Source organism: Canis lupus, chromosome 2 (genome assembly GCF_003254725.2).
Source record: "Canis lupus dingo isolate Sandy chromosome 2, ASM325472v2, whole genome shotgun sequence".
Classification (NCBI taxonomy): domain Eukaryota; kingdom Metazoa; phylum Chordata; class Mammalia; order Carnivora; family Canidae; genus Canis; species Canis lupus.
In genome coordinates, this window is record NC_064244.1 from 28281474 (window position 1) to 28298588 (window position 17115).

Genomic DNA, 17115 nt, shown 5'->3' on the forward strand with positions numbered 1-17115 from the left:
TATGTCCATAGGGTGGTGAGTGACACGGCCAGAGGGACGCCCCCCACAACCACAGGGGGCAGGCCAGCCCCAGCGGGGCCCCACAAGGCAGGTCCCAGCAGCCATTTAATCGGTTGCAGGGGTCAGCGAGCAAGACCACAGAGCTCCAGGTGACCAGCCTGGCCGTGGCACTGGCCTCACCTTTCGTGGGGACGCCAATCCAGTTGAGGTAGCGAGTCAGCTTCTTCGAGATGTACGTCTTACCCCGGGCTGGGAGGCCCACCATGACGATCACGGTGGGGGAGTTGGTCAGCTTCGGCCCACAGGCTAGGGGGAGAACAAAGAAGGGAGTGAGCGAGGAAGCAGGTGCCGTGACGAACTAAATCCACGATGAACTCTCAGGAATTCTGCAGCAATTCCTATTTCATTCCCACCTCAAAGCCCAGGGTCCAGCGGGGCTGAGACACCCACACACACACCCCACCCCAGTTACGCATCCCCATCTTGTTTTCAGGTCATGAGTGGCAGGGGCTGTCCCAACCCCAAATACCGACCCGATACCTGAGGGCCCTAAACCCAGCCAGGAACCCCATTACTAACCCCAGAGCAGAAAGCACTCTTGGGGAGAATGAGGAAGGGACTCCCCAATACCAGTGGGGGTGCGTTAGTGGTAGGAAAGGTGTTTCAATAAGACAAAACATCAGGGAGAGAGGTTTTCACTGGTTTTAAGAAAGGAGCCCAAAGAACCCTGTTCTGGACACTCAATGGGCAACGTTTTCTTGGCTGGTGTCTTGCCCTTGAGATGCTAAGGTGACTCCAGCATCCTGGGGACAAGCATGTCAGGGGCCCATTGGGGACAGGAAACCAGCCGCCTGCCCACTCCCAGCCCAGCCACACTGCCTGGTGCTCGCTGGCCGCCTGGACGGTTACGTGGCATTGCTTCCTGGCACCGGCCACGTGGTTGCAGACAGAGCTACTGTCACCACACCACAGGTCTAGGCAGACGTCAGATTTAAACGTCAGATTCTGTCTGCTTCTAGGCGAGTGAGTGCCAGATGGGGAAGGAAGGAGAGCCAGCAGGCCACTGACAGGCACCGGCTTGAAGGAGGACACCACCTCCAAGGGGGACGCCCCAACACGGTCCCATGCTGAGCCTGTGACCATGCAACCACGTGTCCAAACACCCACCGTATTATTCTAGGATCTGCCCCCTGGACCTGTGGGCTGGGGGCAAGGAGGAAGCAAACCACACAGAGGGGGCTGTTTCTTCTTTCACATTTGAGACCATCAGTGACCTTCTCCACGCAGAGTCAGGAGGAGGACAGGCCATCAGAAGGCCAGGAGACATTTGGGAACCACAAAACCCCTTGGCTGGGAACAAACGAGTTCGTAGCAAAGAGGCATTTCCCTGCCCGGCCTAGGTACCCAAGTTGAGCAAAGAAGCGCCAGTGGGCTTTCTTGAATCCCAAGGGGCGAGAAGAGAAAAGTGTTGGCCTTCCGGAAAACCAGTGGGGCCCTAAGACACACTCTCTGCATTGTGGCAGCTGCAGGTGACTCATGAGAAGACTCTTCTCACTTATGCCTGGAACCATTTACTCTGCAAGCCCTTCCCTCAAGCCACTGGCTTTCCTCTGCTCTTGCGTGATGTCCCCACCATGCCACTGCTCCACGAGCATCCTAATATGCAGGCACCAACCAACTGACTCCCCCCACAGCTGTGCCCATGTATGCGATGCTTATGATGGACTCATGCCAAGTAAGTGGAGACAGAGGCTGACCGATTTATCAAATAGGGGATCAAGGAATCCTATGCACAAATCTCTGGCAGGAGATGCTTTGGAAGGAAAAAAAAAAGCCATGTGGACACAGCAGAGTAAATATCTTAAGCCAAAAATTCAAGCTGAATCTCAAACCCCAATAAATCATTTCTCTCTGATTTGGCAAAGCAGAAGCGATTTTCCCTATTCCTTTGGCTTCTTGCACAAGATTCAGTGGAACCCTCGGCAGAGGTCGCAGCCGTCCCTCCACCCTGGCACTCCTGGGACTCCAAGCAGGGAAACCTTTTGACTAAGCTCAGAGTCTGACTCTCCCTCATCGCTCCCGGCTCCTTTTGTAAACTCCCAGGTGATCTCAAGAGCCTTCACGCTATAATCATCTGCCCAGGCTGCAGCCCCCCACTACCCCCCCCCTCGATTTCTTCTTCTCTGCAGATCCTTCTTAGCCCATGGAAGAGGAGCACCTCTGTCCCCCTGTCACACCAGGCTCACTGGGGCTCTGCTTTCTCCTCCTCTCCCCCAACAGCAAGGGACTGGGGGAGAGCAGGTAGGAATTTAACACAAAAGTCTCCAAAAAGTTCGTGTATGTTTCCCTTCATCTGATACAAACATTTAATATTTTAACTTCTTTTTGACCCTCCCTCCCCCAAGTTTTTATACTCAGATATATTTAGATGTCAGTGTATAAGCATGTTTCGGGGGATGCGTATATGTTCACGATGTTAAAGCCAGAGAAGCAATTGTTGAAAGGAGCTGGGTTAACAGACTATTAACACCTTGACTGTGGTTTGCAGCAGGGAGGGGGACGGAGCTCGGGCTAAAAGCCACATCCAGGGTTAAGGCTGTCACTAGAGCAAGAGCCGAGTTCTGGGCGCCCCCCCTCAACTCCCGTCATTCCATTCATTCATTCATTGGCCCACGGAACACACGTGCTGGGTGCCCTGGGAGCACAGCCCCTGTGCTCACAGCATCTGGTCTGGGGTGGGGAAGTGACAAAGTATGAGCAAACAAACGCACAAAGTCATTTCGGAGCGTGGTGAACGCTGTGAGGGCGCAGAACAGGTGTATGCGTGGAGTGCTGGGGCGGGGCGGGTGTGGGCATGGGGGGGGTGAATTGGGGCGCTAGGGCCAGTGTCCCTGAAGAGCACCTGAGCCCAGCCCTCGCCATCCACGGCCAGCCACACCAGTCCATCAGCCCGCGATGCCCCCTGCCCACTGGGTGCCAGCCCCTGGGTGTCAGTGGACACAGGAAAGTCTGCAAACGGTAACCAGGAAGCCAGCTGCCCAGGCCAGTGAGCAGCAGCCCCTGGGGTGACCTGAGTGGCCGGTCCTAAAAACAGTCAGTGAGACGGGCCAGGGTAATGCCCCTCGCCCTGCACACAGGTTCATTCTAGGGTTCCAGCTCCAGCCCTACTCCCCAGATTAAATGACTCACTTCTCTGATAACGTGTAACCACGGACACCAGCAGGCACCCAGCAGCTGTCCTCACCCACCACACCGACACCCACAACCCACGCTCAGAAAAGAAACGAAACCATCGGAAGACACTTTATTGTCGCTCCCCTATTTCCTGCGAGAAGCTTCCTTCTACCCAAAGGCACTCGGAAACGCCAGCTTCCAGAGATGCCAAGTCACTGGCATGCCTTTCTGCAAGCAGGTAATCATGCTTCCCGTGCTGAGTTCCGGGGAAACAAATGGAAGGGGTGTTTCAGACAGACGGACAAGCTGCACACGCGGATGGGGTCAAAGCCCAGAACGTCCCGATGGGGGACTCCCCTGCCGGGGGTCTACAGGACAGTTTGCAAGAGCAAACCAAATGCTGCAGACAGAGACCCTCTGGGACGCGGCCACCTCTGCAGGGCTCCTTGGGAAGGGCTCACATACCTGACCCTGGGGTGACAGAAGGCAGGCCCAGAACGCTCTCCAGTCCCACTGCTGGATACCAAATCGCTCAATGCTTTGCATGCAACACTTCAACCCACGCATGTCCAACAAATGGCCCTCCTCCCCTGACATGGTCTCTGCAGGCCATAGTGAGGAACCGGGCATTTTAGTGACTCATCTGACAACCCCGGGAGGCGAGCCGAAGTGCGGTGGCTGAGAGAACAGAGCGTGCAGTCGAATAAACAGCGTTGGACGCACAGCCCCACCACTTCCTCGGACCTGGGCCAAGTTACTTGAGCTCTCAGCATCTTGGTTTCCTTGCCCGGGAAATGGAGGGACGCTTCATAAAGGCTCTTGGGAGGATCAACTGCAATGCAATAGGCATAAAACATGCTCCCTGCAGCATCCTCATCAGTATGAGCCGTTATGGTTTCCATCATTCTAGACGTGACGAAGAGCCGCAGGTGAAGATGGGTCCCCCTACACCCGTGGTGAGGGACAGAACTGGGGCTCGCCTAGATTTTTCTCACCTGGAAGTCTTCAGGTGCGCTCTCCTAAACTAAACTGGCTGTTCTCAACCGGTGGCTGAACCGAAAACAGCCCCACTGTAACACTTCCCACTTGGCTTGGGCTACCCCTAACGATTTTTTTTTCCCCAAAATCTCCCCCCAAAGAACTCTAAAGTGCAGCCAGGGCAGAGAATCACTGCTAGATAAGGTTGGGAATTCTCCGGAACACCCTCCTTTCCCTTCTGTCTTCAACTTGGAATGCCACCCACGGGCTGAAGCCCCTACCGAGATGAAAGTCCATCAACAGTACGTACCCTATTAGATAGACTAGAAACTCAGGTTTTGCGTGGATAACTACCTCGCCCAAAAAAGTAGAGGCTCACATACAGAGGTTCTTAACTATCAGCGCTGGTAAACTAAGCGCACAGCTGGCCTTTCCCACTAATTTACTTCCTTGTCGACGGCTTCCTTGTCAGTAAGTCCTGCCACAGTTTGCAATCGAAGGAAACTGCAGGTTTTGTAAGAAACGTTTACTACAACGTGGGTGCGGCAACAGGGCAACCCAACTGATGTGCTTTAGACACAGACATCATCGTCAGACTAACCCACCTGGAGCGCTCGGTCGTTGTTTTACTGTTCCTTGTATACAAACACTAATGGTCACCATGTCATCTTTTAATTAATAAAGCTCAGAGGAATCTGCTGCAGACCTTCAATTAGGACACCAATTAGAAAGGCGGTTGACAGGTTTTAGAAGGAAGAAAATCCACCCAAGTTTCCAAGTACCATTAAAGAAGGGGAAGAAGGTGATGGGGTTGGGAAGGGAACCAGGAAAGACCCTTCAAGGAAAAATACCCTCTTCTCCCCATTCTGTCGAGAGACAAATGTGACTATGTGACCCGAGAAAGACCCCACTACTTGAAATAAGGTCATGTAATAAATACCCAGGCTGCAGATATTTTTATAAGGAAGAATGTGTCTGAGACTACACCCCAGAACAGGGATTCCAGGAGTGGGCGGGGACAGGAGACTTAATCTATCAGCTTTAGCACACACACACCCCTCCCCCATGCACACACCAAGCTCTAATGGTTCTCACAGGGATTTTAGGCAAATCTCTCATCTGCGTGTGAGACGTGCAGACTGATAACGTCTAATGGATGGGTCTCTGAAGCCCAGAGGAAGGAAGCATAGCTGCACGCTTGTGTCTCTCCGATTCACACGACTGAGCGAATGCCAGCCAATCTCAGTGTGCTCCACACCAAACCTCACGTCTCCACCATGAACCTCGGGGCCCTTCTAAATGGGTGCACATGTGTACACACACACCCCTACAAAAACACGTGTTTTACCTATAGAGCGAGAACCAACCTACATTTGTATGGCCAATTATAGCTTACAAAGTGCTCCATAAATACTGGTTTTATTCAAAAGCCAAGAGGGTGGGGCTGTTTCTGTGTCTTGCTGTGGCCACATCTCCCACACGACTCAGGGTACTGCCCACTCCCCCACCCCAACAGGGGAATATTGTGGTCAGCCCCAGTGCAGAAAGCTACTTAAGAGTGTGTCTGAAAGGGCTGGGAGCAAGAAACAGACCTGCAGAGAGCCCCTGCCCGTGGCTGCCTTGCAAGGAAACCAGTTCTTAAGGCTTCTGTGGCCCCAAGAACCTGAGGTCCAGCAGAGGAGACAAAATCGTGGAGGAGAGGCCCCCACTGTCAGGAGCACCTTGCCAGGTCCCCATCAACAGGATGACCTAGAAGCACCCCAGAGCCAGCTCTCCCCGCCTCCTGTCTGGGACAGGGAGAGAGGGGGGAGGGTTGGTGATTCAGACCTGGGCAAAGCCTGAGGTGGCAAGATGTCACCATAGCCTCAGCGGCCATCTCCTGAGAAACGTGGCAAGAGAGGAGGCCAGCAGGCAGCCTGGCGCTCAGGAGCCACCCCTGACTGGAAGCCACCCTGAGGATCGCTACCCAGGATTCCCTGTGTAGTCTCAGGTAACCTGACCCCACCTGAAGCCCAACACCCAGCATTCCACTGGCCCCATTCGGCCCCTTAGGCTCCTGGGTGGGTTACCTGGACAGCAGGTGTTGCCTTCAAACCACTGGGACCACTCTTACTAGGGGCCTCTCTCTGCGGCTAGGGAAGAGCCCAAGTTAAAGGTAAACTTTTCCAAAGCATTTATGGCTGATGACAGGGCAGGAAGGTGAACTGCCAGCAAAATCCAAGCACAGTGGAGTGTGTGTGTGTGGGGGGGGGGGGGGGGGGGTGCGTGTGTGGGTGTGCTCATGCACGCAAGTGAGAAATGCTGCCAACTGTGTGGTCACTGATGTGCGGACCCTCTCCAAACCCAGGAGCAGAGGCCTGGTTCCCGGCCGCTCTCTTGTCACCCCCAACATAGAAACTGATGGTGGAGGCCCGGAGAAGAGGGCACGGGAAGGAGAAAGAAAATGCACCAAGGGAGAAGGAGGGAGCGAGGCGACAGGGAGGCAAAGGAGGGAGCCGACAGCAATATAAAGAGGGCTGGGCAGACCGGGGCTCAGCGGTGCAGTGCCTGCCTTGGGCCCAGAGCGTGACCCAGGAGACCCGGGATCGAGTCCCACACTGTGCTCCCTGCAGGGAGCCTGCTCTCCCTCTGCTTGTGTCTCTGCCTTTCTCTGTGTCTCATGATAAATAAATAAAATCTTTAAAAAATAATAATAAAGACGAGTGGAGATTTCAAACCCCCAGAAAGAAGAGAGAAACTGGAGATGGAAATCCAGAGAAGGGACAGATGCATGGGCAGCGGGAGGGAGAGGCGGCGGAAACCGAGGTAGGGGGCCGGGAGGGAGAGGCTGGGCGGGGGGCACCCGCCGCGGCTCCCGGGGGACTGGGCGCCCCGGGGCCCCGCGTCCCCGCAGCAGAGGCTCCCGCACGCGGGGCCCCCGCACTTCCGACTGTCCCGGCGCCTGTGCGCTCCCCACGCCGGCCGAGCCGAGCCGAGCCGAGCCGCGCCGAGCCCAGCCGAGCCGAGCCCAGCCGAGTCGAGCCCAGCCGAGTCGAGCCCAGCCGAGTCGAGCCGAGCCCCGCCAGCCGAGCCGAGTCGAGCCGAGCCGAGCCGAGCCCAGCCAGCCGCGCCGAGCCCAGCCGAGCCAAGCGGAGCGGAGCAAAGCCGAGCCCAGCCCAGCTCAGCCAGCCGAGCCGAGTCGAGCCCCGCCAGCCGAGCGCAGCCGAGCCGAGCCGAGCCGAGCCGAGCCGAGCCGAGCCCCGCCAGCCGAGCGCAGCCGAGCCGAGCCGAGCCGAGCCCCGCCGCGCCCCGCGGGCCGGGCCACAGCGCCCCCGACGCCGGCCGCAGGAGGCGCAGCGCGCGCCCCAGCCCGGCCGGCCGCCCGCGGGGAGGAGCGGGGAGGAGCGGCGAGCGCCCGGCCCGGCCCGCGGGGACCGCCGAGGAGGGCGGCGCCCGAGCCCGGAGCCCGCAGCCCCGCGCCCCGCCGGCGCCGGCGCCCGCCACACAATGGCCCGGCCGTGCACGCGGCGCGCCGCCCCCGGCAGCCCGGCCCCGCGCGGACCCGCACTCACATCTGGGCAGCGAGGGGCGGTGGTCGACGGGGATCCAGATCTTCTGCACTCGGCTCTGCGTCAGCTCCAAGGGCATCTTCACAGCCTGCACTCGGCGGCCCTGCGCCCCCCCGCGAAGAAGTCCGGCGTGGGGAGGAGCGCGGCCTGCCGACCCCCGAAACAAAGGGGAAGGGGGTGGGGGTGCGCGGGAGCTCTCCCGTGCGCCGCTTTTTGGAAACGTGCTTTGTGCTAAATGACGAACGCTCGCCCGGGGCGTGAGGCTCCACGCGCGCCGCGCCGGGGCCGGGGCGGGGGCCGGGGCCGGGGCCGGGGCGGGCGGGGCTGGGGCTGCACCCGCGGCCGCCGCGGGGCCGGGCGCGTCTACGCGGGAGCCCGGGATGCTCGGAGCGCGCTGACAGCCGCGGTCGCCGGGTGCCCGCTCCGTTCCGGCGCCCGCGCACCCGCTCGCCGCCTCTCCAGCTCTGCTAGGACTCCGCGCGCTGCGCCCGGGCTTTTTAAGAGTCGGGGCCGGCAGCTCCGCACGTCAGCCTCGGGGCGGGGCCGCATTCTTCGGGTTCCAGCCCTCTTTCACGTGGGGGGTGGGCAGGCCCGCCGGCGGCCTGCGGGCGCCCCCTGCAGGTGGGCTCCTGCGGTCCCGGGGCGGACGCACGACACTCGGCTCGGGCGAGGAGGCCCACTCTGAGCCTGCCCCTCCTGCGTCCCCTAAAGATGCCTGGCGCGGCTGCCCAGGAGCATCCCCGCAGCAGCGCTGGCAGGGACGCAGCGGCGCCGTCCATGTGGTGCGCGGAAGGGCCCTGGCGGCCCCGTCGCCTAGGATGCTGGTTAAAATGCATCCTGCTGACCCGGCCTCTCTGGGACGGGGACCCCAACACTCGACATTCTTAACGCGCGATCCAGGTCAGGCGCGATGAAGTTGAAGACTCGGGCCCAGGGCTACAGATGGAAGAGGGGTTGGGGGGTTCGGGGGTGGGGGGGTCTCTGCTACCTTAGGGAGAGCCCGAGGAGGATGTCCAGAGCGCCTGTGTGGCACAGGTCTCCGGGTCACCCCGCTTGCCAAAGCTGCTCCTTGATAATCATGCGTGTTGAGTCTCACCCGCCACGACCCCTGCACCCCCCCCACCCGGGGAGGGGGCTTCCCTGGTCCTTCATCCTCACCCCGCCCGCCTTCCTAAATCCCTTAGAAACCTTGACTTGTGCTGAGCACCGTTCCCCCCACAAGCAGCCCCGAGACCTGGAACCAGCCCCCCTCCCCCGCCCCGGGGGTCTGGGCACCAGACCCAGACTGGAAAGCTGGAGCGGGGTGGGGGTGGGGGGGAGGGGGTGCAGAATGCAACGGGCCAGGCACCTTGGTCTTCGCTGTCACCTTTTACAATATTCACGGTACTGTCAACTCCGAGCAGAAGAGTGAGTCAAACTAGAGCCTGCAATGCGTCCCCTTGACTACAAAACCCTGGAATAACTATTGGGAGGTGGCCCCTGGATTATGCAAACCCCTAAAATTCAGGACGTTCACCCTGCACAGCTCGAACCTCCTCCTCGCCGTGTTTTGGGTTTGTGTGTCTCCGGCCTCCACGGCCCTTGGGGTTTTGCATCGGCTCGTGCGTGACACGGGACAGCCGCGTGGTCATGCCGGTGACCCCCCCCCCTGCCCCCGGGAAGATCCGGGTGTTTAGAGCGGGGACTGCCGCCCGCACACTGGCCCTTAGGCAAGGGGACGGCACCGAGGGGCTGCGCTGCCCTGCAGAGATGCACGGGGCTCCCTCCGCGACTCCAGTGCGCCTGGAAGGAAGAAGGCGGCGCTGCTGGAATCCACTCTGCAGCAGAACAGCGCGCAGAGCCTGCCACACGTCGCTCACGTCCCGCATGGCTCGGCTGGACCGCGCCCGCTCCCTGGCGGCGGGCGCAGCTGCTCCGCCCCGCCCCTCCCGGGCCTCCCTCCCGGGCCTCCCTCCCTTCCCTGCACCCCAGCCCGACCCTCACTCCGGGCGCCCCCGCCCCCCCCCCCAGGGCCTTCCCCTCCCCTTCCCCGCACCCCAGCCGGCCCAGGGGCCGCGGGCGCCACCCCCCCCCCCCGCCCTGGGCATCCCGACTGCAACCCCCCCCCGCCCCCCCGCGGCCCTCCCCGGAGTCCCTGCTCTCTCTCTGACAGCTTTGCTGACTGTCTGGTTTCGGCGCTCGGGCAGCTGTTCAGAAACCCGAGTGCATTGCAATGGACTTGTTTTTCTGCAGTGGGAGCAAATGCCAGAGATGACACCCTATAACGCCCCAGGGAGAGTCCCACTCCACTCCTGAAACAAGAGTGGGCTGATCCAAAGAGAAAAACAGCAGCAAGCGGGCGCTGGAGCCCCCCGGGAGAGCTGCTGGCTGGGCGTTGACTGGGGTCAGGGAAGGGGGGGGGCCCCGTCGTGCACGTGAGGCCGGCTGCACCCCTACACGCTTGCACGCTTGCCTCTCCGAGAAGAATCAGTGTGCCTGCTCGCGTGCCTGCTACCTTGCCATCGGCGTTTTTGGACAGACAGGCAGGGCGCAGGGACGAGGTGGCATTCTTCCAACCTCTAAGCTTGCAAACAGCTGTGGGGGCCAGCTCAGGGGCAGTGGGGTCCTCGCTAGCGGCGGCCAATCTTTAGTGTCCTGACCTAGATAATGTGTCTGGCAGGGGCCGCTTCTGAGGGCAGGAGGCACCTGAAGTTCCCCAGCAAGCACGGGCACTCGCCACCAGACCCCTCGCCCTACCTGTGTGTCCATAAATGCCTCGGGCTCGTGTGTGTCCTGGGCCATGGATCAAAGACCAAATTCTTCCCCCATCATCTCCTGCACCTGACAGGGGGACAGGCAAACGGAAGTTCACATAATCCCCCTAGCTTCTGATATGGGAGTACAAACAATGTGGGAACTGGTGGGGTTCAGGGAGGAATCCACACGTGACCACAAGACAAGGGGACAGCTAAAACCCATGTGGCAATTGCAACCCTCAAGTACATTAGGGTAGCGTCCTTAGGAGGGTAAGATTGCCTCACTGCAAAACAGTTTAAAAACAACCCCACTGTAACCGAATTCCAAGAATGTGCGAGTTCAGACTTTATGGATTTAGACATCGTCCTACCCCCCGCCCCCCCAACCCCGCTCTGTTAATAGCTCCATCTCCGGCCAACTCCCCTGTCCCCAAGCTGGCAAGAAGGCACGCAGTCCTTTGGAAAAGGCTGCAGGGGATACACAAATCTGTCCAACGGTGATGTTTTACAGACAGGACGGCTCCGCGCACCAGGGGAGATTCCATGATCCTCGGTGCACCTAAGGCTACCAGACTCCTCCAGACTAGTCAGCCCTTTGTTTTAATTGAGTAAGAGGAAGTTTAGAGAGAGAGGTTAAGGAACTAGGGCAAAGGTCAGGACCGCCAGTTATTAACTTCTTTTCCCCGACTTGACACAGGCATCCGATAGTTCCCAAGGGGCCATGTGATGGGCACGGCAACCTCAGGGTGCTGAGTAGAGTCTGTGGTTTGGGCCTTCTCGCCCAGAACAGCTGAGCTGTTGGACAGAAAAGGGCACAGAAAGACCTTGCACAGTCATGCCTGGTGGAGGTGCTTATAGAGAATTCTTGAATAAGGTAGAGACTCAGAGAAAGGTGGTGGAAGAGTGGCACCCTCTTCTACCCCCTGTTGGCCAGTGTCATCGAACCCTTACCCCTGCTCCCCGGCGGGGCTACACAGCAGCAAAAAAGCAAACCCCACTTCCAAGATCTCGTGCCAGCGAGCCAGACTGAAACCCTGAAACCATGCGATACCCACCTCCTCTCCGGCGGGAGAATGACAGAACAAGCTGTGGCAGGCTGGGAGCCATCAGAAGTTGTTAATTAGACACAAAGTGTCATCATTTGCTCCCTTAACAATCCCGAGTCTGAGAGAGCGAGGCAAGACACCAAATAAAAGACTGAAATAAACCCTTACCTCACCATCCATCCAAAAACAAGAGAGAGGGTGAGTTGTTTTTTTTTTTTTTTTTTTTTTTGTATGTTCCTCACTCATGCACGAATGGTTTCGCAGACACAGGTGCCCACCCAAGTCCACATCGGTGGGTTGAAAACCCAACTCAAAACCTGCACATGGAGCTTGGTGGCAGCTCCATTCATCATCGCCAAAGAATGCAAGCAGCCAAGATGTGCTTCGGGAGGTGAGCGGATAAATAAAGTGGGGTCTGTCCAGACAGTGGGATAGCATTCAGCACTGAAAGGAAATGAGCCATCAAGCCAAGAAAAGACATGGAGACGATAATGTGCATATTATTACTGTCTGACTGCAAGTCTACGACACGCTGGAAAAGGCACAACCACAGAGACAGTAAAATGATCAGGGACGCCTGGGTGGCTCAGAGGTTAGGTATCTGCCTTTGGCTCAGGGCGTGATCCTGGAGACCCGGGATTGAGTCCCGCATCGGGCTCCCTGCATGGAGCCCGCTTCTCCCTCTATGTCTCTGCCTCCCTCTCTCTGTGTCTCTCATGAATAAATAAAAATCTTTAAAAAAAAGTGATCGATGGTTTGCCGAGGGTTGTGGGAGGGGATGGTTAATGGGAGAAACACGGGGTTATGTAGGGCAGTGCAACCGCCGTGTCAGAGGCTGTAATGGAGGGTGCACGTCATTACACGTGTGTCCAAACTCCTAGCATGCACGACACCAAGAGTGAGCCCCGAGGTCAACTATGGACTCTGGGTGATGATGCTGTGTCAGCGGGAGTTCATCCTCAGCCACAACGCCCCACTCTGGTGGGAGATGCTGCTAATGCGGGGTGCCAGACCTGTGCGGGGCGGGGATATACGGCAGCTCCACGTTCCTCTCACTTTTGCTGCGGACCTAAAACTGCTCCAAAAATAAAGTCTATTTGAAAAATTGTTATGTTTCTGCCGGTGGCATAAGCTTGTCTCCGATCAAGTGGACTCACACGTCTCATTATGAGGCTGTGACAACAGCCCAACATGGCAAAAAGCACACCATGCAGTCCCACCAAACCCAACAGCAAGTTTCCATCTCCCTCCACCCGGGCTCTGTTTCTCCACTTTCTCCAGGCCTTTCCTTTCTTTAGGGTGCCCCTGAGCTTGGGACCAGGCTCTTAAAACTGCCCGACCTTGTTTCTTATCCAGCATCAAGCCTGGCTACTGCTTTCAGAGTATCTTTCGCTCCTGTCAACCTCCTCACCCAATACCAAGACATAAATCATTTGCGTTTTAAAAACACTATTAAAAAAAAAATAAAAATAAAAACACTATTTTACAACTTCAGAATATTGGTGCTTTTTAAAAACCAAATATCCCACAGTCTGGGTAACAATATCATAGCAATGTAACATTCATTTCCCGGTTTTGATATTTTGCTGTCATGTAAGATGTTGCCAACAGAGGAAGCTGGGTGAAGGGTTCACGGGACTCTATGAACTATTTTGTAACTTCTGGTATTTCAAAATAAAAAGCTTTAAGAAACAAAAAAATCTAAAATAGGTGAGAGTACAGGGCCTCTGAGCCAATGTCTATTTGGACTACTAGCGCCAACATGAACTGGTGCAGATTGTGCAGATCCAGGCATTGAGGGAGAAGGGAATTGCCAGAAAGGTAGTCAACAACTCTACAGTGATTTGCATATGCACCTAACATCTCTGCTTCTTGCAAATGACACACATATACAAACAGAATTTGCATGAATCCTGTACCTGTGGAAAAGCAGAATCAAGCTCAAGCTGTGTTTTAATTTAGGGGGAAATGATTCTATTTCTGGGCATTGCATAGACTTTTGGGAGAATACCAATGGGTCTGTAGTTTGTCCCCAGTGTGCATGCTGAAAATTTGAAAAAGACAGTCATGCAGAGTTCAGCTGACTCCAGAGTTCAGTGGCTCCAAGAGGTTCACGCTGATCCCCTGTCTTTCCTGGAGTGGAAAGGCGTGCAAGGATGGGTAACTACTTGAGAAGCTCACTGCCCAATCTTCTGGTGTCTATTCATTAAATGCTCACATTTATTAGACACTCACAGCAGCGACTGTGTGTCAGACGCTGCAAAGAACAAGCCACACCAGGATCTCAATGATCTGGGGTCCAGCCAGGGAAGACAAGTGGGCGGGCAACTAGCTATCATCATGGTGTTCTGTGCCCAGCCTCATGCTGAGTATCACAAAGAAAAAGCTCCCACGCCCAAGGCCTTGTAACTGAAGACTGGAGTGGGGAATGTACATGTATGGGAATCAAAGCAGGAAACAGAGAGGCGGTAGGTAAAGGGAGGCTATGGGTAGATCCGTTTGGGACAGTAAGAAACGTTTGCACCTCAAGGGGGGAAGCCAGCTGGCAATTTCATGTCCTAGTCATCTCATGCTTCTTCGGTGTTTGTCTAAGAAGACACATCGAACAAAGTCAACATCTCTCATTTCTTGCCATATGCAACAAGTACCTGCTGAGAGCCACTGTACCAGAGAGGATGAGGACAAGCAGGATGTGGTCCTTGCCAGAACTGCAAATTCACTTTTGAATTTTATAGTGTCCCCCTAGCACGCATGTGCGCGCACACACACACTCACTCACTCCTCCCTTTGTTCCTTACAGTTAACAAAACTGAGGTTCAAAACTATTAAATTACTTTTCTGTGGTCACATAGCTAATGAGCCAAGGAATAAAAAAAACCATGATCTTCAACGAGCCTGGTAGTCTTTCAAGTCTCTCCCATTTCAATCCCCTTCCAAGTGGGACATGCAATTTCCTTCCCGATAACAATGCCAACGACAAAATCTTGAATCCAAGTGGCTTTGACGACGGACTCAAAATTACTTAGAATTTGGCTATGATTTTGAAATAAGATGAAGAATCATCTTCAGAAACTACTGGGAAGATTAAGACCTAAAAACTCTCACATGATCCTACAGTGGAAGGTGCTACTTAACCTATGAAAACAAAGCCAGCCCCGCGGAGATGCCCACATCTCTGTAACCCAGCAGGCACGCCTGGAGAGCCTTCCACCTAACGGTGTAGGAAAGCCTCATGGTCGCCAGTATGGTAAATTTAGAAAGAAACAATGGTTTTGTGGAATGAAAATGCATCAGCATTCAAAAAGAAAAAAAAAAGGTGGAGGAGGCCTTGGCATTTTGTGTACTTCCCAAAACAAAAGTTTTAGGATGTCCTGATTTATTAGCAAAGGGAAAGAAGAAAAGAAGAAATATTTCCCCATCTCCAACCTCATTCAAATGATTAGATAAACCTCAAATTTCTATTGTTAATAATTCATTTTTACAGAATGGTCACCTCACCCCGGTTGTCAAGAGCCTGACATCTTCATGAGCTCTAAGGCAGCGCCATTCCATAGAAGCTACAATCTTAAGATTTTCTAGTCGTAAAAAGAAACAGGAGAAACTAGCATCACTCATATATTTTAGTTAACGTCATAAATCCAAAATATCATTTCCACATGTTACGGTATGACACACTGAGGTACTTTACACCTCCGATCTCCCTTCCAGACATCTGGAGGGAGAGCCATCCAAGGAGAGGGAACAGGAACAAAGGCTCTGGCCTGGGATCTTGATTTGGGGATGGAGCCAGGGTGGGTGGGACAGGCAGGGCTTCGGAGGAAGGGGGAAAGAGGTGCTACATGGAGTAGCACCTTGTAGATCCATCAGGAAGGCTGGGTCCTTTTCTGACAAAGGTAGGAAGCCACCAGAGGGTGATAAGAAGGCTGAGCAATACACAGATGACCCGCTAGGGCAGGGAGGCCGTGTTCAGGAACACATTCACGTTCACTGGTGTAGCCGTCCCAGGTGCCTAGAACACAGGCACAGCCACGGTAGACACCCATGGGTTGACCGAATGAGAACATGTTTAAAGAGTGGCCTCTGGTTGCTGAGTTAAGAACAGGTTCTAACAGGCAGGCAATGATCCCAGGATCCTGAAGTAATCATAAGGTCCAGAATCTCTGGTCTGGATTTATAAGGAAGAGGGGGTGAATGACCAGGCCCCTGCATGGAGACATCCAGGCCCCTGCATGGAGACAAGTCTCAAACAACTTGGCTCTCGAGTTCTCTTGCACGCCTCCCCCTGACCCCATAGTGTTAACCTTGCAAAACTGAAAGAGGAGGGCGAACCAGAAAGCTTTATTCTGGAAAATTCCTCTCGAAGGCTTGAAAACAAGAGGAAGGGATGGGGCAGCAAAAGAGCTGGATGTGGGAACCCGTAACTGAGCTCTATGAAGCAGCAAGGGGCCCTCCTATGATGAAAAAGGTCATCATCTGCAGTGAGAAAAAAATTCATGGATAATTCACTGCGAACCCGATGTCTTGGGCGGCCTTGGCTCTTCGACAATAGCCAATAACCCACTTTCTCCTTTCTCTGTTCTACCCTGCACAGCAGCCTTCTAATTATCACTCACCTCCCCTCGCAGAGAGAACTACCACTTACCTCCCCTCGCAGAGAGAACTACCACTTACCTCCTCTCGCAGAACTATCATTTATCTTCTCTCACACAGAACCCACGGGTGAGCTGCTGTGAATGTTCTGTTCCAACCAGCAGCTGGAAATGTGTCAAGTGGGCAATCTATACTTACATGCCATTCTCTTAGCAGTTTGGTTTGTGACTCAGTCTCCCGAAGCTCGACTATCTCCGGATGCACTGCTAAAACCCAGTTCTAAACAGAAACACCTGAGGACCAGACACTGGACCAGACACTCGGCCAGTGGACCACAGCCACCCGAGCCACATTGGTCCCTCCACTGGCCCGGTGATTTCTGACACCTCCATCTTGCTTCTTTTCATTGTAAGCCTGGAGATATGCCCTAGAACACTCGTGGCTATGCTTCTTGCCAGAGTAGCTTCCCAATGACAATATTTTATTGACACAGATACAAAACACAGATTGAAGAAAACATCCAGGAGTGTAGTTAAGACCCAGAAAAGCTGGTGTAACAATCTCTGGGTAGACTCATTATGGGGTAGAGAGAAACCACGACTACCCCAACCCCAGATGTCTCCTATCTAAGGGTCTCCAATGATCCTTATGACACTTTCTCCCAAATCACAGGTGAAAAGGTAATGGGAGAAAACTCACCTTTCTAAGAAAAAGACCATGGGACTTTCAGAAGGTGCAAGATTTTCAGAGTGCGTGATTGGATAAACTGTATACAGGTCTGTTCAAGGAGGGTAAGTCAGACAACTCCTGGCGTTATCATTATTATTGTTCTTGAGAGTTCAGGCTGTTTCTTCATCAGTAAGAAAATGATTACTCAGCCATCAGTCACCCATCAATTTGGATCAGGGATGCCAAGAGCAGTGCGCAACCAGCTGGACAGCAATTAAGCCCGTGAAAGAGGCCAACCCCTTCGCCCGTCCCGTGGCAAGCTCACAACAACACAGCTTGTCGCCAGACACCTGTGTGCCAGCCTCAGGGGGACAG

At 55.2% G+C, this 17115-nt stretch overlaps 1 protein-coding gene across 7 annotated transcripts in view; it reads right to left on the minus strand.

Annotated features, from left to right (window-relative positions):
• Positions 1–17115, minus strand: part of PFKFB3 (6-phosphofructo-2-kinase/fructose-2,6-biphosphatase 3) — a 146825-nt gene that overhangs the window by 90974 nt on the left and 38736 nt on the right. For 2 of the 7 annotated variants that reach the window (XR_007405864.1, XM_025445529.3), the window contains exons 1-2: positions 7704–8009; positions 181–306 (exon numbers count right to left, since the gene is read on the minus strand). Coding sequence is in view for 3 of the 7 variants with exons in the window: in XM_025445529.3 (XP_025301314.1) it covers positions 181–306; positions 7704–7779 (202 nt within the window). In the remaining 4 variants the exon portion in view is untranslated. Of the gene's footprint in view, positions 1–180; positions 307–4757; positions 4831–7703; positions 8010–17115 lie in introns of those variants that run through there. The other 5 variants (XM_025445530.3, XM_025445531.3, XR_007405867.1 and 2 more) reach the window with 3 other exon arrangements.